The sequence below is a fragment of the Enhydra lutris genome, unplaced genomic scaffold (genome assembly GCF_002288905.1).
Source record: "Enhydra lutris kenyoni isolate GAN:26980312 unplaced genomic scaffold, ASM228890v2 scaffoldscaffold6, whole genome shotgun sequence".
NCBI lineage: Eukaryota > Metazoa > Chordata > Mammalia > Carnivora > Mustelidae > Enhydra > Enhydra lutris.
The window spans coordinates 11,230,324-11,252,999 of record NW_019154090.1 but is presented as its reverse complement, the minus strand read 5'-3'; the positions used below and the strand labels follow the sequence as shown (position 1 = coordinate 11,252,999).

At 46.2% G+C, this 22,676-nt stretch overlaps 1 protein-coding gene across 1 annotated transcript; it reads left to right on the top strand.

Moving 5' to 3' along the window:
• The first annotated feature begins 637 nt into the window (after positions 1-637).
• On the top strand, positions 638-16,225 carry LOC111141594 (ring finger protein 114). Its single transcript, XM_022494260.1, has 6 exons — positions 638-797; positions 4,875-5,025; positions 6,962-7,068; positions 7,421-7,535; positions 13,030-13,137; positions 14,391-16,225. Exons 1-6 carry the CDS (start codon positions 658-660, stop codon positions 14,454-14,456), a joined length of 687 nt encoding a protein of 228 aa, XP_022349968.1. The 5' UTR covers positions 638-657; the 3' UTR covers positions 14,457-16,225.
• Positions 16,226-22,676: the final 6,451 nt, after the last annotated feature.

Genomic DNA, 22,676 nt, shown 5'->3' with positions numbered 1-22,676 from the left:
GTTCACTGCTGGTTTGTGCCCATAGCCTGTCTTCAACACCTCTCCTAACGGCTGAGCTCCCTTTTCAGTGTCAAGAGTAACCGGCATGAATTAATAATGCTGTCTTGTTTCCACTGTATTTTTACATTGCTCTTAGAAATAAATGATTATTTTCTATTCGTAGCTCAGGGAGTGATAGATCTCCCTTTAAAATTTGTTTGCCTAAAAAACCCAATTTTTTTAACGAAATGTGTTTGCCTAAGTTTAAACCAAAGGTAAGTCAATTTGGGATGAAATATTAAGTAATTGTAATGATTTAAATTGAGGAAACAGTGGCTGAAACACAGAGCCTGCTCCAGTTCTGCAGGTGTCTGGTTCTGACTGCCGTATTTTCCACATTTCCCTCGGCTTCGCCCTCCTCCCGTCAGTCCGGGCAGGCGAGGGAGGAGGAGAGGAGACTGGGACAGGAGGCGTGGCCCACTCACAAGTCCCATCCCATCCACGCGCCCTTTCCACAAGCCACGCCCCGAGCGCCTCTCACCGCCCAGGGTCCCGCCTTTGCCCCGCCCCGGCTGGCCGCAAGCCCCGCCCCAAGCGCGCGCTAGCCCGGTACTTCGCCCCGCCCCCCCCGGGCTCCTCCTTCTCGGCCGCCGTTGCGCCGCTCTGCGCGGCAGGAAGATGGCGGCGCAACAGCAGGACCGTGAGGGTGGTGCGCAGCTGGCTGGGCCCGCAGCGGAGGCCGACCCGCTGGGCCGCTTTACGTGTCCCGTGTGTTTAGAGGTGTACGAGAAGCCGGTGCAAGTGCCCTGCGGTCACGTGTAAGGGGCGAGCCGGGGTCCGGTCGCGGGGCAGCCTGATTAGGAGAGGTGCGGCGGGGAGTGTCTGGGGCGGAAGCGCTAGGACCGGGCTAGAGGGTTCTTTTCCCCGGGCCCTCCGGGCACCTGAAGGTCGGTGGAAGTCGGCGGGGCGCTCTTCTCGCTTCCAAGTATTCCGCGGTTTGTTGAGCGCCTGCTGTGTTCCAGGCGGCCTGTCAGGCTCCTCACCCGCGATAGTGGAGTCGCACCCTGCTGGGGATTAGGTAGGGTCTGAGGTGGGCCCTTGGTGGGGCTCCTGGCCGGCTCATTCGGTAGAGCGTGTGATTTATGATCTTGGGGTCTTCAGTTCGAGCCCCACGTTGGGCGTAGAGTTTACTTAAAAAAATAAAGTCGGACTTTGGACCTTGGACAGTCACGGTTTCTCTTGAATAATCTGTGCATTGCTCCTAAAGTATGGTACACGTATGGCGTCGTGTATCCAGCTCTACCAAGTAATTCGAATGTGCACTGAAGTTGGAAAAACGCTGACGTAGACTAAAAGAACAAAAGGGAAGTCTTGGTAATAGATTTCACCGGTCTGCCATTAACTGTGGAAGGGGTTGGGAGTTGCAGAAAGCTCTTTTAGTATTCCTACTTGTGTACGGGCTTTGCTGCATTTTGTTTGAAATTGAGCCTCCGGGGCCTGCATATGGTTGCTGATGCATTGGTTGTGACGCTCCAGGAGAGGGGTGTGAAGGTGACCAGTACAGACTTTGGGCTGGGCTATGTGCCTTGACGTTGCGGGATTTGAATCTAAGCCTTGCTCCATCAGACATAAAAACACCTAAGCTGAAAGAACTGTAGGAAATGTGGCTACTTCTTGCTGCTGGGTGTTGGCTTTTCCTCAGTGGCCTCCCACAGTGCTTATCTTGGGCATTACCTTGGCATTGGTTTTAGGACATCGTTGTTGGAGAGTAGACACAACAGGCTCCTGCTGGGCCACAGGTATTTTTCCTCCTCCAGCAGCACTGCAGGGGAAGAGGGCTGACAGCCATTTTGCAGGTGAGGGGACTGAGGCTTACGTAGGGCAGACTCACCATTGTCTAACTCTTCCCAGATGAACTGCAGGTGTTTGCTTGCCAGCCCAGAAAATAATTTGGCACCTGGTAAGGGCTCCCCAGCCACACTGACTGCTTTTTGCTTCTTCAGGTACTCTAATAAGTTCTTTCTAGCTTTAGGCTGTTCCCACTTGCGGTTCAGTTAGCCTGGAACGCTTCCTGCCCCATCTGCACTTCCCCTGTCAGCTACCCCAAATCCTTTCCGGACTTCAAGTCCCAGTTTAACTTCCCTTATCATCATTCCTACTTAAATTACTTCCTTGCTTCACTCCCGGCACTTCCTTCCTCCCCTTCTTCCTTGCGGAGAGCCAGACTTAGGGATCATGAGGGCAGTGACCATATCTCTGTTGCCCCTTTCTGTATCCCCAGTGCCTGGCAGAGTGTCTGAGCTTCCATCTTCCAGTTTTACATTCAACACACTAAAATATTTGTATGCCCACCATGTGCCAGGTTCTTGGGGGCATAGTAAGAAACAAGGTGATTCTGCCTTCAAAGTTTACAATTCAGTGAATTGATGATAAATTAGGCTAACAAGTGTTAAAACTATTGTGAAAATTCAGTATGCAGTGGGAGGGTCTTATAGGGATCAAACTGGTGTGTTTGGGAGTGATCAGGTAATGAATGGATGGATGACATAAGAAATTGGTGGTGGAGGCTGGATAGTGTTCTCATTGAGTCATCTTTTCCTTGGATCAGTCCTCACTACTTTTGCCTGATTTTGGATTAATTCATTGGATTTCATTCACAATTAATATTTCTTAAGAGGCTTGACCCAGCACAGTTCACCGATGGAAGAGCAGCAGAAGTTGAGATTTCCTTGAGCCCTTAGGTCAGAGGTCAAGGGGCAGTACTGGGTTTCTTGGCTCTTTTCTGTACTCACCATCCTGGTTCCATGTGTTCATCAGTTCGTGCTGATTAAAGACAGATGGATGCACCTCTGTGAGGGCAGTACAAGTCCCCCTTAGTTCCAGCCAAGTGCTTTATTGCTCAGCCTAGTTAGTAGCAGATTTTTGCTAACTTTCTTGCTTGGAAACCAGCATCATTGTAGCTTTTGCTGGGTGAGGCATTGAGTTTTTATAAAACTTTATTTCAGGCCATGAATGACTGTGTCTCTCCAATTAAGTGGAATATACCTGGAGAAGGGCAGGTGGCTGGAAGCCCAAGAGAAGGCTGAACTAGATCAAGACCTGTGAAAAAGGAAAGAGAAACCAAAAGCAAGCCCAAGACTCGGGGACTGTTGAAAAGCAGGCTTGCATGGTGGGCATGACTCAGGCACAAAGTGGCTGGTGAATGTTTGGTCAGTGAGCTGTATCCTGGTGTGTGCTTGAAGGCTTGAAGCTGCTTTTTTCTATCAGCTGGGCTTGGTTTCTCTGGGACCTCTGCTCTCTTGGGTTCCTCTTGTGATCTGCCTTTGCGAAGAGTTACAATAAATGGTGCCTGCAAGGCCCTGTCTGTCTCTCCAACCTAACCACTTGCCCTCTCCCGGTGGTCTACCCATCATGGTCCCAGAGGGCTCCCTTTCTGCTTTGTAGAACTCCCTTTGTACTTCATATATAATTTCTTTGTGGAACTCTTTGTGTCCACGTCTGGGTGACTGTCTCCTCCTCTTAGCTCAAATATCTTAGCTCAAAGATCGCCTCCTTAAAGAAGCTCAGTATCATCCACCTCGGCTGATCTCTGCTCGTCTTATTTCCTTCCTGTACGTAATCGCTGTCAGAATTAACATTTGTGTCTTTCTCCACTTTGGAATATAAGCATCAAGAAGACACGGATTTTGTTTACTTCTCCACTGTGCTCTCAGTGGTGAATCACTAGACTCATCCTGTCCCAGACTGGTCTGTTTTGTGTGGCAGTGTTAACATCTAGTTTTATGACAAAAAGGAAGAAAATCCTTAGAGACAGTAAAAATTTGTCAATGCACAGGTTAGCTTTCCTGAGTTCTTCCTGGTGGGTTTTGTTATCTTACCTTAACTGTTGGGTATGTAGCCAGGCTGTTTTCATGCAGTATTATCCTCTCTCTGTACCACCACTCACCATCACTCCCTGCATAGTTTTCAGCATAGAAACTTGGTCTTCTTTGACTTTTCTTCTCCAAATTCAGTGAGTTCCCAAGTCCTACTGACTCCACTCTGAATCATTTCCTGAGTTAATTCTCTGTTGCCTTAGGCCATTAGAATTCCTTGCCTTAGCCATCTGCTTGGTTTCTACTTCACGGCTCCTGTCTTTTCTCATCTTTAAAAAAAAAAAAAAAAAATTGAAAACCAACAACTCTCATCCATGATAACCTCAGCTATTTTTCTAAAACTCGGACTTGGCCTTGTTGATATCTTTAAACATCTGGGTTCCTACTGTTTATGAGGAAAGGGGTTAGACTTTTATTAGGTGCCTCATGAATTTTTAAGTCTAAGTGCCTGGAATATTCTTACTTACCTCTGCCAGCTGAGCTCTTTTTAAAGCTCTTTCGTGAATGCTGCCTCTGAAGACTTACCAGCCCTGTCCTCCTTGGGTCACAGCGAGGTGGTCTTGTCTTCGTCTTCTCATAGAGCTTTGCCTTCACCTCTAAGGATAGTGCCTCCTGTTTGTGGTGCTTGACACTGGACTGAGGCTCTGCTGCATGTATTCCATCCCAGTAATCCCAGAGGTGGCTACCACCATCCCCATTTCATAGAGGAGAAACTGAGGTTCAGGAAATCCCACCAAGATCCCTCAGTGGCCAGTGCTAAGGTGTGAAGACTGTGCCACAACACCTTTCACTGTGTGTCTTGACAGTTTGTGTTTGTTTCTGTTGGTGGACCTGTGTGTTTTTGGCAGGACACTCCCCCCACCCCTTTCTGGTCTGGGAGGACTCAGTATCTGAATCAGGAAGAGGGAGCAATATGTTTTTATAATCCATTATTCATTGATGTCTTTTTAAAAGTTGATCCATTTTTGTTGTCTTGTCTCCACAATGCATGACGCTGGTTCTCTGTGTGTCTTGTTCTAGCTTTTGCTCTGCATGCCTGCAGGAATGTCTGAAGCCGAAGAAGCCTGTCTGTGGGGTGTGTCGCAGCGCTCTGGCCCCTGGCGTCCGAGCTGCGGAGCTCGAGCGGCAGATTGAGAGCACAGAGACTTCTTGCCATGGCTGCCGTAAAAATGTATGTGGAAGTAAAATGGAAGAGTCAGTGTCTTTTTGTGACTAGAGGGGGTAAAACGCAGAGCTGTTGCCACGTTGTTTCTGAAGTTAGAGCTCGACTAGGTGACTAACAGCACGTGTGCATGCTAGTTATCAGTGGCAATGGCTGTGCGGTTTCATTTTAGTGACCATATTGGTTTTACTTTGTTTTTTTTTTAAGAGTTCGTTTAGTGTATTCATATATTGTAGCTTTGAAAACCATAGGAGTGAGTTATCCCAGTTTCTTCCCCTATAAAAGAGCCACTTTCCCCAAAGCATTATGGGTATAATGGTAGGATGCTATTTCTTAATTTTTTTAAATATAAAATGAGATCAGCATCTCAGAAAAGCTACCTGCTGTCATGAGTTTAAGGGGAGATGTTACAATCTGTATCATTATGGACATAAAAGATACTTGAAGTTTTTTAGTACTTGATAGGGAGAGATCATGACATAAAGGTCATTATGAAATTACGTGATTGTAAGAGCAATACTTAACATTTGAAATGCATCCATGCTCTTTTGTATAATCGTATTAGAATCAGATGTATTTATTTCACCATCTATATAAAGGAGAAATACTACTGTTTTATTTCCTAAGAGATATAGCCTTATAGGTTTTGAAATCATGATTTTGTTTATTTTGGACTGTACAAACACAAAATAATGTAGGTTTGTTCCTTACTCCAGAGATTACCTCTTGAAAAGTGATTTAATTTAGAAGGGCAAAACATTTTCTGTACTTTGACAAATACACGTAAGGTTTTTACAAACACCTGTGTAGGAATTTCACAAAATAGGAGCATACTATATAATTCTAGAACTTTTTCTCACTTTTTAAAAAAATTTTTTCACTTAATGAAACTTCACTTGCTAGACATGTCAGTTTCATTTCTTTAACCACATTAGTATGGATGGCCGTGAATGGATATTCCTTATTTACTTCCTTTCAGAGTGATTTAACACTAGGGGTACCAAGTGGTTATCATTCTGAATAGGACTATTTCCCATCCCTTTTAATTGAGAGCTCTTTGGTTGGTGGTCTGAAGTCAAGTTCTTTAGCTGGAGGTAAGACAGAAAGGAGCATTACGGTAAGCCAGAGCTCAAATAATGAAGCTTTCTTTTTTTCTTGTGGTTTCCTTTAATTTTGAAACTCAGGATATTAAAATGAAATTACCCATTACTTTATGCATGCATGAGGGGTTTTTTTTTTTTTTTTCTGTATACTTTTGATTTTTCTCCATTTTTAAAGATAGTGATTGTATTGCATTTCCAAGTGTCCTAAACCTCCAGAAATGTTTATCTTCCTTTATCTCTCCTCTTCATTCCTTATGCTTTTTCTTTCCTTTTAGAACACCTGTGATGAAGCATTCTCCTCTAGGTTTTCTTTCTCTTTCCATCTTGCAAAGACTAGATTTTATAAGAGAAATAAAACTCAGATTTCGGTTTTTTTTTTTTTTTTTTTTTTTTTTTAAGATCATTTATCACTATCTGGCATTCTGTATTTTAACTAAAATTGCTGGTCTTTATCTCTTTTACTTAAATGATTACTTTTTACTGCTGCGCATAACAAAAGTGGTTCTTGGCTTGCTGTGAGGAGACTAGTTTAAACACTATGTGGAAAACTGAAATCTTCCCTGGGTTTGGAGTATGTGAGCAGAGAGCATACCTTGAATAAAAGCAAATTTGTAGAAGAGTTACTTTGAGTGGAAGCAGTTGTCCTGGATTGGGCAGGTCAGACATCAGCCTTGGTATTAACGAATACCCTGCAACAAATGTGCTTTCAGCCCCTGTCAGCATAGCCAGGAGTCTGGTGAGATTGTTTGCCAAGGTGGTACAGGTCTGGTTTTCATCTTGATCTTGCTTTGGGACTCTGTTGGCCCTGACTAACTTATGGGCTCTGATTCTTCCTGTCCAAGTTTTTACTATCCAAGATCCGGGCCCACGTGGCTACCTGTTCCAAATACCAGAATTACATCATGGAAGGTGTGAAGGCCACCACCAAGGATGCCTCCCTTCAGCCAAGGTAAATGACTCAAAACACTCCCTTGGGCAGAGGTCAGCTGTTGCTATGAGAACAGTGGACACTTGGCATGTTCAAGGGTTTCATTGTAGGAGTTTGGGAAAGTGGAGGTATAATTGCTAACCTGGCTACACCTGATGTCAGTTTTTGTTTTGGGGGTGGGGTGTGGAGGGCTCCGATGCTCACTTCATTTATTAGCTCTGCTGTTACTTTCAACACTTGACCTGATTCTGAAGTAATTGTCAGAATCCCTGTCATAACACACTGAATGTTGCTCCTTTTTTGGAGGGTACAGTGGATAAAGTGTGGAAAAGTACTCACAGAGAAGTTTTTTCTCCTGCCTTTCATCTTCCAGGAATGTCCCAAACCGTTACACATTTCCTTGCCCTTACTGTCCCGAGAAGAACTTTGATCAAGAAGGACTAGTGGAACACTGCAAGTTATCCCATAGCACGGATACCAAATCTGTGGTAAGAGGAACTAGGTTTTGTTGTTTTCTTTTTATGAAAAAAAGTCAAACTTACAGAAAAATGAACAGGATTAGTACAGTGAACGCCTGTGTGCCCTTCACCTGGATTCACAGATTAATAACATTTTACCCTGTTTGCTTAATGATACTCTATACGTACATATTTTTTGCTAACCATTCCATATTAAGTTAAAGATATCATGACTTTTTGGTCCTACTCACTTCAGCGTGTTATCTCCTAAGAACAATAACATTTTCTTACAAAATCACATTTTTGTGTTTGTCACACCCAGCAAATACAACATTGACACAGTTTAATCGCGAATTCATGTTTAAATTTTAACAGTTGTAGAGGCGCCTGGCTGGCTCAGTCTCGGTAGAGCATGTGACCCCTTTTCTCAGGGTTGTGAGTTCAAGCCCCATGTTGGCCATAGAGATTACTTTAAGAAAATAAAAAGTGGAATACCCTGAAATTTTAATAATTGTAATATCCTTCATAGCAGTATTATTCTGCCCCCACATCCTGGATCTTTGTGCTTCATGTAGCTGTCATGTCTCTGGTGCTCGGCTTTTCTTCGCCTTGCATTACCTTGACATTTTTAAAGAGAACAAGCCAGTTGTTTTGTAAGATGTCCTTCAATTTGTGTTTGATTTCTCATCATTCCATAAGCCATGTGTCCTCTGGGTGCCACATTCGGGGTCACGTGGTGTCTGTTGGCCCTGTGGTTGGTAATGTTACCTTGGATCCCTTGGTGTCTGTGAGGTTTGTCCTCTGTAAAGCTACCATTTTCTGTTTGAAAGTAGTTTGTAGTTGTGGAGAAACAGAATGTGTATGAAATTATTAGGAAAGTGCTTATCAGTCTTGTGACTGATCGCAGACTGGCATGTAGTTCTGTTTTGTTTTAATGTTTGGATGTGGTCCATGTCAGCAGGATTACCCCTTCCTCTTTTTTCCCCCCAAGTAAGCTTTGTGCCCAACGTGGAGCTTGAACTCACAATCCCGAGATTAAGAGTCATGCACTCCACTGACTGAGCCAGCCAGGTGCCGCCTTGCCTCTAAATGTCATTGACAGACTAGGTCTTTTTTTTTTTTTTTTTTTTTAAAGAGTTTATTTATTTATTTGACAGAGAAATCACAAGTAGGCAGAGAGGTGGGCAAGGGTTGGGAAAGCAGGCTCCCTGCTGAGCAGAGAGCCCCAGGCAGGGTTTGATCCCAGGACCCTGAGATCATGACCTGAGCTGAAGGTAGAGGCTCAACCCACTGAGCCACTGAGGTGCCCCGACAGGCTAGGTCTTGATACAGCCTCCTCCATAGTTTTTTTCAGTTTTCCATTTATCTCAGACTGTTCTCCTGAACTGTATACTTAGTTCTTTGGTCACACTTCAGCTCCCTTGCCTTAAAAGGTGATGCATGGACTTTAGAATGTGCATGAGCTTTTGTGAATAGGATTAGGCCTGGTGGCATTCTTTTTGTTTGTTTGTTTGTTTTTGGGGTTTTTTTTTTGCAAATTTTAAGATACACCTGACCTTTTTGAGAATACATTAGGTCTTCTCTAGTCTTACCAGGTCACATTCCAGTTAGTACAGCCACTTTTTACATGGGGCTCCCTGAGTTCTTACTGTTGTGCTGTGACAGATTTGACAGATAAATTCCCTCTTGTCTGCTTTTCCCAACACTCCTCACTAGGGAACCTGGCAAGCTCGGCTCACTGTAAGTCATTTTCAGCCAGGCCCTGTTGCTGCTAGGCACACATGCTGTCTGGTAACTGTTCTGGGGACTCTGTTTGCATTAAGTTCCTGGCATGAACCGTCCTCATCTTTTCCAGGCAACACTGAATCCTGCTTTTAACTGAGTTCAGAGTATCAGGTGTGGATTCCTTTCTTCTCTCTTCCTCCTTCTGTCTCAGGAGCTCTCTGATCTACCCCTGAGGTCACAGACTGGCAGTCTATGGGATATGTCTAGACTATACACATTTTACCTTCCCTTTTAACCTTTAAAAACCAGAAGATTCTCTGTCTTGATACTCTGCATTTGAGAAACTGGAAGTTCTGGCAAGAGCCAACTGGCCTAGAGTAGTTGCTGCCCCTCTAGATGGGATGGGCTTACATCTGTCCTCCTTTGCTCATGTGCCTTACTAATCTGGTCCCTGTGAGCACTTGAATTTGCAACCCTTATTCCTTGTCCTTAACATTCCTTTTTGTGTTGAGGAAGAGGCTCCTTTCCAAGTCTGGCTCTGTCGGGATCCTCAGGCTCACAGAGGACTGAGCAGAGGGCCCAGCCAAAAGTGAGAGTTACCCCTGCTCCTGCAGCTTACCCTGCCCTGTGTCTTGTCTTACCTCAGCTTCACTATCTACCCACGCCTGACTTGTTTTCCTGCAGACATGCCCGTCTTCCTTGGCTCCGTGGTGAGAGGAATACTTGATCTGTTCTCTCCCTAGATAATGTTCAGTTGATCTTTTCCTTCAAGCTTGTTGTTTTCCAGCTGCTGCTCTTTGAACCCGTTTTTTTCTCCCCTCCAGATTCAGCCTCCACCTCTGCTGAGTCATGTTCTCTGTGGTCCCAGCTGACTTATTGAGTCCTTGCTTTCTGTCACCTCTTTGCATTTTTTTTTCTTCTTAAGATTTTATTTATTTATTTGACATAGAGAGGGGATGCACAAGCAGGGGGAGCTGCAGAGGGAGAGGGAGAGGGCTTGATCCCAGCACCCTGGGATCATGACCTGAGCCAAAGGCAGACAGACACTTGACTGACTGAGCCACCCAGGCACCCCCCACCCCATCTTCGCAATTTTTTAAATGTTTTCTTTGTGTGTAGTCCATTCATGGTAAAAAGTGTCTCTCTGGCCCCTTCCCCCTAGTTTTCCGGCTCCCTTCGATATCATTAGTTCCCAGTATTTCTTTACATTCTTGCATTTTATTCGTTTGGATATGATAAATGCATTATGTTGCCATTTGCCATTTTTATTTAATAGAGGTCATCCTGATATAAAACTAAAACTCCACACTATGGTGACCTGCCAGCCTCTCATGAGAGATCACTCACAGAGAATTGATTGTTCTCAAAAATAAACAGCCTCACCACTTGATGCTAATATTTGTCTTTCTAACATTTATATCTTTATTACATAGATGACTTTGGAAATTTCTGTAGGCAGATGCCAACCTGAAATGGGCATCGAACCTGCTATTTCTCTGTGATGCCAGAGTAGCTTCGCAGTGCGCTTTCTTTGCCCACAGTGGGCAAGATAAGAGTTATGTTCTGTGAAAAATACCTGAAGCCAGGGTTTCAGCTCTTCCTTCAAGATGTTTTAGTTGTGATTCTTTTTTTTTTTTTAAAGATTTTATTTATTTGACAGGTCACAAGTAGGCAGAGAGGCAGGCAGAGAGAGAGGAGGAAGCAGGCTCCCGGCTGAGCAGAGAGCCGGATGCGGGGCTCGATCCCGGGACCCCGAGATCATGACCTGAGCCGAAGGCAGAGGCTTTAACCCACTGAGCCACCCAGGTGCCCCTTTAGTTGTGATTCTTAATGACCGATCGCTCAAAAGCAAATGTGAAGAGACACACTACCCACCTGCCCCCACTGCATATTTTCTGTTAAAGTTTGCCAGACAAGCTTAACTATTTTGATGATTATAAGAATGATAACGGATGTGAAGTAAAGTGTAGAGGCTGGAATTCATTTCCTACTGCCATCCTGCCCTGTAGTTTTTAGAAGGGAATAAACGAAGAAGTTTGTGTGCCGTCCAAGCCAAGTGGCTTGACTGTATTGCAGAGCTGGTTAGCTGCAGAGCCAGTACTGGAACCCGGGTGAGATAGCACGTCTATCTTTCAAATACCTCATTTTTTGCCAAAATAAGTGTGCCAAACTAAAATCTAGGTGTTGGGGATAAGGGACGGGTCATCAAAGTATTACCCACTTTTCTTTAGGTTGGAAGTTCTGTTCTGTTGCACGCTAAGTTTTACAGTGCAGACATACATTTTTTTAATTTAATTTAATTTTTTTTTAAAAGATTTTTATTTATTTATTTGTCAGAGAGAGAGAGAGTGAGCACAGGCAGACAGAGTGGCAGAGGGAGAAGCAGACTCCCTGCGGAGCAAGGAGCCCATTGTGGCACTCGATCCCAGGACGCTGGGATCATGACCTGAGCTGAAGGCAGCCGCTTAACCAACTGAGCCACCCAGGCGTCCCTACATTTTTTTTTTAAAGATTTTATTTATTTGACTGGCATAGATCACAAGTGGGCAGAGAGGCAGGCAGAGAGAGAGGTGGAAGCAGGCTCCCAGCTGAGCAGAGAGCCCGATGCGGGACTCGATCCCAGCACCCTGGGATCATGACCTGAGCCAAAGGCAAAGGCTTAACCCACTGAGCCATCCAGGTGCCCCCAGACATAAATTTTTAACACATCTTTGCCTGTGTTTATAAAATATTGTCTTAGATCTGGGTTAATTTGGTTAAAGGTTAAGGGCACTCAGAAATTTGATAGTGCTAGAGTACTCTGTGGTTTCTGGTACTGCAACCTACTTTTCTCTTCTTCCCCCTCTTTTGGCTTTCTGAAATCCCTCTGGTTCTTTTGTCTCTGTTGAAGCCTCTCTTCCACCAGCTGTTGGCCCTCTGTTCTGTCTCCTTTCCATCTACAGACTCCTTACCTGTTAATGTTTCAGCCCTTCCCATTGGAAGCCATCTCCTGCTTAGTCTCTGGACTAAGCCCCATAGCTTCCAGCCCCATAGCTGCGGCTTCCAGCCCAGCTCCTTCCACAAAGGAGTCTTCCACCGTTTCAGACCGATCTCTTGCCAGCCCCTTTGTCACCCCATCTTCCTTGTAAGCAGTGAGGTTCCATTTCCAAGCCGACCACTTAGGCCTGCTGCTCCTCCCGGCCCAGCTCCTCTCTGTCCGTATCTGGATTTTGTGTTCTAAGCAGACTGATCACCTGGCTGTTGGCCTATCCTGCTGCCCCCTGGCCTCTCCTCTGTGCCGATGCCTGTCTGCCAGAGCACCCTTTCATGTTGTCTTTGTCCTTCCAGATCCCTCCCTGTTTTCAAAGCCCAAATCGACTTCTTACATGAGGGCTTTTCAGCCTCAACCCTTTCTTCTAAGCTTTGACTTTGTAAAAACAGCACAGAAGGCTGTGTTTTACTTCCTCAAGATATGGTTTGTCATTTCCTGGGTTTTCTTTGTGCTTTTGGATCATTTTGTCTGCTGGGTCAGATGGCCAGAGTTTAGGCCACAACTGGGCTGACACATGGCCTGGTCACAGTAGAGGGTCAGAAAAGGGTGGTGTCATGCCTAAAGCCTTTATGCAGTCTCAGCTGTCATTTGACCGGAGGAGGCGGCTGACTGTTCTCTGGGATACAAACATGCATACTAAGGAGTGGCCAGGCCCTAACCCACCTGTCAGGAAAGCTGTCCTGGAGGAAAGGAGGCCCGATACAGGCCACAGAGGGCTAAGGTCAGCTCAAATGTCAGGTGCCTAAGACTGTGCTTCTTTGTTGAAAGGTTTGCCCGATATGTGCCTCAATGCCCTGGGGGGACCCCAACTACCGCAGCGCCAACTTCATAGAGCACATCCAGCGCCGGCACCAGTTTTCTTACGATACTTTTGTGGTGAGTCTGGAGCCCGGGCCCTGATCCTTCCCTTGGGAGACCAGCGCAAGGATCTCCCTTCTCTTACCTGGAGAACTGTGGGTCCCGTTGTTGAGTTTTGTCACTGGTGTGATTGGGTTCCCTGGAACAGCAACCGTGTGGTCCGTACTCGCGAACCCGGTGAGTGGCCAGAGTCTTTGTTGTGTCGTATTTAAGAAGGTGAACTGGCCAGTCATCTGCGGTGACACATAGTGAAAGCTTGCTCCCTGGGTTTTTTTCCCAAAAATGTTTCCTACTTCCTTTTGGTATGTATAGTTTTTTACCTGTTATGGAATCTGGCTTAGGATCCCAAAGGTCAGATGCTCATGCGGACCAGGCCCGTAACAGCAGTGGTCCTCATGAGCATTCGCAAGCTGTTCGGTATCCAGCCCGTCCGGTCCAGCTGATCGTTAGCGTGTGGAGGTAGAGGGATAGTACTGCCTGTCTCCTCCACCTGCCCCAGCAAGCTGGGAAGGCAGAATGTCGTAGGAAGTATCACATATTTTTTTTAAAGGACTTGAGGTCAGACGAAACACATCCACTCGCCAAAGGTGTTCATCCAGCTTGTATCCTTTCCCAAAAGCTAAGCGGTTTTGAAGGGACCCACTGTTGTCTTGGCATAATAGTAATGGGTGAATTTGGCCACCTGTTTTTCAAAGTAAACGGCCGGTTTGTTTACAGATACATGTCGTGAGGGTCTTAGAGTAGTATTCAGTCTTAACGGCTGTATTTCAGGACCTGAGAATGAAAGTGTGACTCTTTCCTAAGTTGTCACAAAATATTTATTCTCAGTCTAAGAGAGCGTCTGAGGTTCAGACTTCAAAATAACTGTCCTTTTTGTGAGTGCTGTGAAGAGGAATAAGGTTCCCAAGTTCTACCCAAGTAGATAATTTGGCCTCATTGAATCAAAAAGGCAAATTTGACTCCAGTGTACTCCCCTTTGAGTACTTGGCCTGTGACCCTCTTCATGCGCGTGCCCTCTGGTCCTCATAGTCCCTGTCTGAGGGAGCCATCAGGATTTTCATCGTCAGGCTGGGGCAGCAGAGGCACAGAGAGATCAAGTGAGCAGTTTGCCCCCAGTTCTACGGCTAGCATTGCACCCTGGAGCCGGGATCGGCCCTGGGTCGGTCACCTCTAGAGCCCAACGTCCCCGGGCTACACCGCTTCTCCTACTGAACGTGAGTCTTTGCAGCTGTAACCAATGCTGAAGCCGCGTGTCTGTGTTTTGCCTGCAGGATTACGATGTTGACGAAGAGGATATGATGAATCAGGTGTTGCAGCGTTCCATCATCGATCAGTGAGCAATCTCTGCTGTCCGTCTCCTGTTCCAGAGCTTCCATTGTGTGTGAGGCGTGGAACATGTGACTCATACACCTTAAATGTACAACGGACCTGGAAGTGAGCTGTGGTGTTAGCATAGGGTCCTTTCTGACAGGAAAAGAGGTCTCCAGGTCAGAGCCGTCCTTTCCTTTGGGATCTTCCCTCCTGTTCATTCTGTCACGTGTCCGGTCTCTGACTGCTCCTCAGCTCCTTCCTGGAGCTTCTGCTTCCTCTTCCGGAGGAGAATCCAGCTTCTCCACCTGTCCTTGTCTCACACACGTTCCTCTCATCTAGTGTTCATCTCCCAGGTCCTCTGAGCCAGCCAGGACCTTTCTTGGGTCATGAATAGCACAAATGAGACCAGCATTTCCTCTCCTTGTTCCCAAGGTGTGTGTGTGTGTCGTTGCTGACAGAGCTCCTTTTGTCCTCTGGGAATTCTTGTTCGTTGCCAAAAGCTGGAGTTTTACCTCTTGGGAAGCATTTCAGAAGGCCTGTTAGGGTGAATGTTCTGGGTTTAGCATGATCTGATGCTGGAAGTTTTGATTAGTGATATTTTCCCACCACTCCTGCACACCCTTAGAATTAACTGGTTCAGTCTTAAATGCCTGCATGGTGCCTTTTTAGGATAAGGTGTAACCATACATTTTTAGTGAGAATAAGTGTTTCTAGGTTAGGAAAGTTAAACTCCAATTATCCATAAGCGGGGAGGAGGGTCAGCTAAGAGCAGTGCGAGGGCCGTAGCTTTTTGGTTCTGATTTTCAGCCTAATGCTGTGTTTTCAAATGACTGAGTCATGTTTACCTCTCTCTTTGGGAGCCTGCTTACGTTTCTGTCCTCGAAGCACGAGAAGGAGTCCTCAGATGAATAAGAAGACGTTTAGGGGCTCCAGTGGATACTATAGTTATTTTATCTTTTATTTGGTAACTTAGATTAAACTGAGTATTGCTTTTCTATCACAAATGGTTTCCTTATGAAACTGGTTTCTGCGTGTAAATCAGTGTGTGAAAACCTGCCTTCTAAAGCAGAGGTTATAGGAAATCTAGTATCCCAGCCTGCTGTCTCTTTTTGACAAGACACACTGTTCAGAAGCGAAACACGTCTCCTCTGAGCACTTGTTGATGGAAACTGTCTTCTGGAAGCTTGCTTTGTTAATAGCTCAAGAAATGTGAAGTTCACCATGTTTCACGAATATTAATAAATACAGGGCTACGAGCTGTCAGTTTAATCTGTAGGAGCAGAACCTTTGATTGACCAAAAGGCCTGTGGCTTTAGGTTCACTTTTTTGTGTCAGACCTCTCTACGCTGAGCACGGAAAGTTACTCTGGTCAGTAGCTGAGGTTGCACGTGACCGTGTGCTTTGGGCCTGTGTGTACTCCCTTGCCAGTAGGGGCTGCAGATACCTTGTTCCCAGCAAAGACAGGGCCCTTTGGGGGCAAAGTAATGTTTTCTAAAGTGATACTGTTTGGGAGGGCTCAAATGTTAAGGTCTGTGTCTTCACTGTCATTTCTGGAAAAAGTTCACTCTGACCTCCCTGAAGTGAGAGGTCTAAGTTTGGAGGGAAATTTGACCAAGCTGTCATTTGAGGGAATGGATGAGAGTGTGTCCATTTCACTGGTGGTACCAAGAAACTGATTTCCTTGTATTAAGTGCACTTCATGTATTTCTAATAAGATGACTTTCCAGAAAGTGAAATTTGTTAATGTTCTGGCTTTTAAATGGTGAAATATAAATAAATTTCCTAATTTATCCAATTGGCAAGCTGTAATTCCTGCTTTCATTAACGACCTTTTGCTGAAGTCTGGGCCTTCGGGGGCTCCGGAAGATTGTTGCTCTGAGGGGAGGTGCTTGTCCGTCACAAGTTCCATCTGGCTCCGATTTTAGCTCCAACACTTCACCGGCTGGGCCTCACCAAGCTTGTCCTCTCTGGAAAACGAACACAACCCTCCCTTCTCATGGCTGGGAGCGCCGATGAGGTGAGAAATGACCGTGCTCCTTGAAGCAAGGCTTGACTGAGACATGTGGCTTCGGCTCCATTCTGATGACTTGGCGGCAGCCCCGACGTGTCGTAGTAAAGGGTCTCGTGCATTCATATCTGAGGTCATGGCATGCTCAAGTTCTCCATTCTGCCTCTGGCTGTGGGACTTCGGGCACATACTTTCCCTTTCTGAACCTGTTTCCCTACCATGAAATGGGAATAATTTTCTGGCTTCTAGTGTTTTTATAAAGGAGGAGATATTTACTGTTTATTAAATTGCTACCATTTCTTGGGCACCTGGGTGGCTCAGTGGGTTAAAGCCTCTGCCTTTGGCTCAGGTCATGATCCCAGGGTCCTGGGATCGAGCCCTGCATCGGGCTCTCTGCTCAGCTGGGAGCCTGCTTCCTCCTCTCTCTGACTGCCTCTCTGCCTGCTTGTAATCTCTGTCAAATAAAATAAATAAAATCTTTTAAAAAAAATTGCTACCATTTCTTAATCCTTACAGTTTATAATTACACAATTGATGAATGTGTACCCAGTACTGTGCTGGCACATAAAGGTGCTTAGTCAGTAGCTTATATGCCTGAATATAGAAAGTCAATCATTTTTGTCAGGAAGGAAATCATAAAAGTGTTTTGGCCAATTTGGACTTAAGAACTTTTATTGTTGCAAATGAACTACTCAGGTGTCTACTTACTTTTCATTACGTGTATTTAAAACAGACGTAGAAGTATTGCTTTTATCTAGTTGTGCATTTCCAGGAATAGCTGCCTCTTGATACAGGGATTCAAGAAGCAGCACAAGCCTGGCGCGGCGCCTGCGGCCTGGCTTATACTCCTTGTGGCCCTGGGCTACCAGAACTGCCTCCTGGGCGTAGCCCTTCAATCCCAGTCCTGTAGGAATCTTAGATTTACCGTGGCCCAAACTGAGCTCTGCATCTCCAGTTTCCTCCCTCTATGCCTCTCCCTCTTCTGCGTCATTACCTCTCACTGCGGAGGGTACCAGTAAGTACTCAAGCCAGTGATATGCGTCCTCTTACCCCCACCTTCATACCTCCGCCACCTTTGGCTAAGTTCCAATATAGTCGTGCGCTCTGGTTGCACATCAGGAAGTCACCATTTGTGCCTGCCTTTCCTCCAGGTTGACATTACACACGGTGGCTGTCCTTTGAAATCCCTTGTCATCCAAGACAGGTCAGGAAAGTGACGTTTGAACTGAGACCTGAATGAGATAAGGGACAAGCCTGTTGACCAGGTGGGGGAAGAGCGTTCCTGGAGGGAGTCAGTTCAGAGGCTCTCAGGTGGGAGCTGGTCGGTGTGTGACACTGAGCCACTGGAGCAAGGGGGCCGTTGTGAGGCAGCGTGTCAGCAAGGGGCTGTGGAGGGCAGATCTGGGGCTTTTCTGTAGCTGAGATGGGAGCGTTGGAGGTAATGAGTGACAAGACCCAGCCTGGGTTTAAAGAGGAATCTTCTGGCTGCATGTGGAGAAGAGACCATAGCAGGGAATGCAGAAGCAGAGACTGGGGAGGCGGTGGCCACAGGAGTACAGGGAGATGAGGAAGGTGGCTGACAAAGCAGCGGTGAGGTTGTCTCAAGGTGTTTGTAGAAGGGAGGTGTGAAAGCAAGTGAGGGGTCAAGAACAGCACCACGGTTTGGGGCCTAGACGATTTGGTGGGCAGAGGTATCTTTATGAATTGGAGGGAAAACTCCCCCAGTGGCAGTTGTGGGGGAATCAGGGATATTTGGGGTGTGGGTGCTTTGGCCTGGGGCTAAGACTTCCAGGTTCTCTCGTTGCACACCGAGAACGTGCCAGCTGTCAATGCCAGGATGTGCCCAGCGTGTCGTTGAATAAAATATTAGTCTGAGGACATTCCCTGTTTCGGTGCCGAAATGGGTGTGGATCAGCGGAGTCCTTAAAATGTGTGACTAGACAAACTGTCTCTACATGTGGTGTAGATAAGTAAGGAAGAATCAGGCATTTGAGTGTTTCATTTGCAGTGGTGAAAGCTCTCATGTTCAATTTGGCCAAAAAAATTTTTCTTCAATTTCCTATTGGAGGAGGAGGATTTCCTCATACTCAGACATATGTGGTATGTGCACCTAGCACTGCTAGGCACTGGGGATTCACGCATTAATCCAATGTAGAATTATAAACGGATTAAGTGTTCGTGGTAAGGGATTAATAGATGGTAGCGATTTAGTAAATAGTAAATATTCTTACTTTATAAAGGAACTAGAAGGCAGAAATGCATGGGCTTACAGCATCATCTAGACCTTTCTCCTTTCTCCACCTGGGCCTTCTTCACTCTTCTGTGACTTGAGTATCTCCTACTACCGGCTTTTCTCCCAAACAGCATTTGAACATGACTGGGTTTCCTCCACCATCTAACTATGGGCCCATATCTCTCTTCCTTCATACCCAGACATCGTGAACTGGTTGTCCTCACCCACTGCTTCAGTTTCTCATCCCAATTTTATCCCTGAACTGCTCCCACGTATGCTTCGTACCCTGCCCCTCACCAAAGACAGGGCCTGTCACTAATTCCAGCAGACACGTTAGTCTTCGGTTAACATCTTCAACCTGTTTAGTGCTCTTGACCCCTCCCTCCTTTTAGAAGCATTTGCTTCTGCTGGCTTTTCTGTTGGGACACCATCCGGTTTCTCTTCCTGTTTCTTTGCTGTGTTCCTGTTCTTTGGCAGTTGCCACCTCTTGGTTCCCACCTCTTAGCTATTGGAATTTTTCAGACTCTGCCCCAGACTCCATCTCACCTCACACACTGTCCCCCGGCAAACTCCCTCCCCCATTCACCACTCTTCCCTTGGCTTTCCTTGCTGTGTGCGTGCTGATGGACGCAGACCCATAGCTCTAGGGCAGGCAGCTCTCTGGAGCTCCAGGCCCACAGAGCCAGCTTCCGCGTGGAGCTGTCCACCGCGTGACTGAAGGGCATCTTCATTTCTGCATGGCCCAGACTGACTGCTCATCTGCCCTCTTACTATCACACCCTGCTCTAGGTCCTCCTCCTCCCACCACCTTACAGGAGGTGAGGACACCATCCCTCCAGTGGCTCCAGAGTTAGCCTGAGTATCATCTTTAACTCCTTAGTACCCCCACAAAATTGTGCTGAGTTTACTCCCATACAACGAATGCACTTATGTTTTCTCATGAGCCCACTGCCACTAGCATCTCAACACCCACCATGGTCTCACCTGAATTACTGCCACAGCTTTCCTTCTGGCCTCTCCAGTGTTCTCTAGCCAACATTCAGTGCATCTTGCCTCAAATGGCCAGAAGGATCATAGCTTTAAAACCCTTCAAAGGCTTCAGATACCCTCAGATACAGTCCCAACACCTGGACATGGCCTTCCAGGCCCCCCTATGCTCTGCGCCCCCGTCTGCCTCTCCAGCTTCAGCTCCCAACATGCTCGCTCACTGTGCTCTGATCATATATGAGCCTTTCTGCACCTCAGGTGTGTCTGTCGTGTCTCCCACCATTCCTCTGGAATATTCAGTGCTGCTGCACCCTCTCCCCCAATCACTTCCCCTACTGCCTTTGCTCCCAATTACAGTTTGGATGTGTCGATCAGAATTTCATGTCTAATGTTCCTACAGAAACTTCTGGTGCTAATGAGGATATGTATTAAGCTCTTGTATAAATACCCCTACTATGCCATAAGTTCCAGAGGTTAAGATTCTTGTCTTATTTACCTCTGTGACCCTATTGCTCAATATGTGGGTAAAATACAGGACTCCCAGGTACATGTTAATTTCAAGGGAACAACAAGTAACTTTTTAGTATATGTATCGCATATTCACGAAGTACAATCTGATCAAGTCAGGAGATGAAAGCCAGGAATATTCATGCTGGGAAGTTATTTGTTGTTTGTTTGGAATTCACATTTAACTGGGTGTTGTGTATTCAATTTTTAAGATCTTATTTATTTGAGAGAGGGAGGGAGGGCACCGAGGGAGAGTGAGAAGCAGACTTCCTGCTGAGCAAAGAGCTAGACGTGGGGCTCCATCCCAGGACCCTGAGATCATGACCTTAGCCAAGAGCAGACGTTTAACCGACGGAAACCTGGGTGGTGTGTATTTTTATTGGTTAAGTCTGCAAAACCTATTCAATGTATATTAGCACAGTAAATGTTCTGAACATCTACTGTGTGCTAGGCAACACATACCTTCTCATTAAATTATTATTTGAGCAGTTATTTGTGCTCTCATATTAAGAATTTAAGCTCTTGAGGGCAAGGACTGTGCCCATTTTTGTGTGCTTCTGTCCTCCATACTTGGCCCCAAGTACCTTCAATAAATATTCCTAGCATTGAAATGGAGCTAAAAGGGAGCTCTTTTACAGTGGTACTTCCTTCCTGTCGCCCAGAAGTAGGGCCCTATGCGGTGGTAGGGGAGAACCTGAAGGGGGTCCTGTCTCCTAGTGCCAGGGACTGGGTCCGTGGTCCGCAAGGAGGCTGGCCCTCCAACTGGAAGCGCAGGAGCAGAGCTGGGCAGAGGCGGCGAGACTCAGGCAGGCTGGCGAGATATGATGGCTGCTGCCTGTTGGAAACCTGATCTGCCCAGGCCCTCTGGTCCCTGGATGCTTTCTTGCCTGTATTAATCTCCATATCACCTGACCTTCCTTAGTGTCTGCGGACGTCCCATCCGGGGCTCACTGGGGCGCTGTGAATACAGGAATAACGATGGTGGTAATCCTTCTCATCCCTGGTTTCTGACACAGTGCTTACCCTCAAATAATTTTTATTTAATCCTCAAATACCTGAAAGGTTTGAATCAAAGCCAGGCACTCAGGTTACTCTGGAAAAGTCCATCTCATTGAATCCGCCTAACCAGCCCTTCAGGAGAGACACTGATAGCATTCTCATTACCCACACGAGGGAGTGGAGGCTCCAGAGGATGAGTAATTTGCTCAAGCAGGATCCAGCTATACAGTGTTGTAGCACGGAGGTGCGATCAGACACGTGGTCTCAGGCACAATGCACAGCACCCGTGCTGCTAGCTCTGTGACCTTGGACGGATTATTCTAACCTTTGGTTTCCTTATCATCAGTAAAATGGGGTTATGTCTTCCTCATAGAGTTATGGGAACCTAGTTTAATCACGTAAAGCTATAGTACAGGCCCAGAACAAAGTAAGTGCTTAATGCCTAATAAATGAGCTAGCCCTGTCGCTGCGGTTTTTAATCCATTCCTGAGACCACCCAGTGCCTGGTGCTTCCTGAGCAGCAGCTGCAAATGTTTGATGACCAAATGCTCTTATGAAGTGGGGTGTTTCCCAAACTTGGCCTGAAGACATGAATTACCTGGGAGTCACTTGGTATAAAATAGATTCTCAGGCCCTTCCCTTGGAGATTCTGATTGGTAGGCATGGGTGGGGCCTGGGAGTCTGTATCTTTTAGAAAGAACCTCAGGTAAAACGCATCCTTAGGCTAATTTAGGAAATCCCTACATAATGTAAGGCAGGCTTGTGTTACCACAAACTTCTTGCAGCTTAGGTGGGGCAGTGACTCAGGTGATGTTTAGAATCAGGTGGACAAGCTTAGTCCCTAGAGGTCATAAGACTTTAGTGATACCTATACCTACTTTAGTGATATCTAAAAATCATCTAGGGGCACCTGGGTCGCTCACTTGTTAACCATCTGCCTTCGGCTCAGGTCATGATCCCAGGGTCCTCAGATCGAGCCCCCCATCGGGTTTCCTGCTCAGCGGGAAGCCTGCTTCTCCCTCTCCCACTCCCCCTGCTTGTGTTCCCTCTCTTGCCGTCTCTGTCAAATAAATAAAATCTTTAGGAAAAAAAGTAAAATCATCTAAACTACTTGGTCTCAAACGATCTTACCACAAATTATCTACAAAGGAGAAGTTAGTGACTTTGTAGTTGAGAAACCTAGCAGACACCTTGACCGAGTGATTAAAGGTAGTCTCATTGGTAATGGGACAAACCATGGGTCCTTTGTTGGAAGACACTGAGGACACAGAACCACTTCTGAGGTTCCCTGCAGAAAAACTTTTAACCTGAGTCTAACCGTAAGAAATCATCAGGCAACTCATCCAAATTGAGGGACCTTCTACAAAACAGCCAGGACTTCTCCTGTCAAGGTCAGATTCAAGGAGCCTACAGAGGTCTGACAGCTAGTTGCCATGCTGCGTGATTTTGACTGGAGCCTTGATAGGTGGGGGTTACTGTAAAGGACATTATTGGGCCAACTGCTGACATTGG

Excerpts from the sequence above, each read along its gene's own strand:
- LOC111141594 (XM_022494260.1), top strand. The coding sequence starts at position 658 with ATGGCGGCGCAACAGCAGGACCGTGAGGGTGGTGCGCAGCTGGCTGGG. Across the intron at positions 798-4,874 it reads CAAGTGCCCTGCGGTCACGT|CTTTTGCTCTGCATGCCTGC; the intron begins GTAAGGGGCGAG and ends GTCTTGTTCTAG. Across the intron at positions 13,138-14,390 it reads TTTCTTACGATACTTTTGTG|GATTACGATGTTGACGAAGA; the intron begins GTGAGTCTGGAG and ends TTTTGCCTGCAG.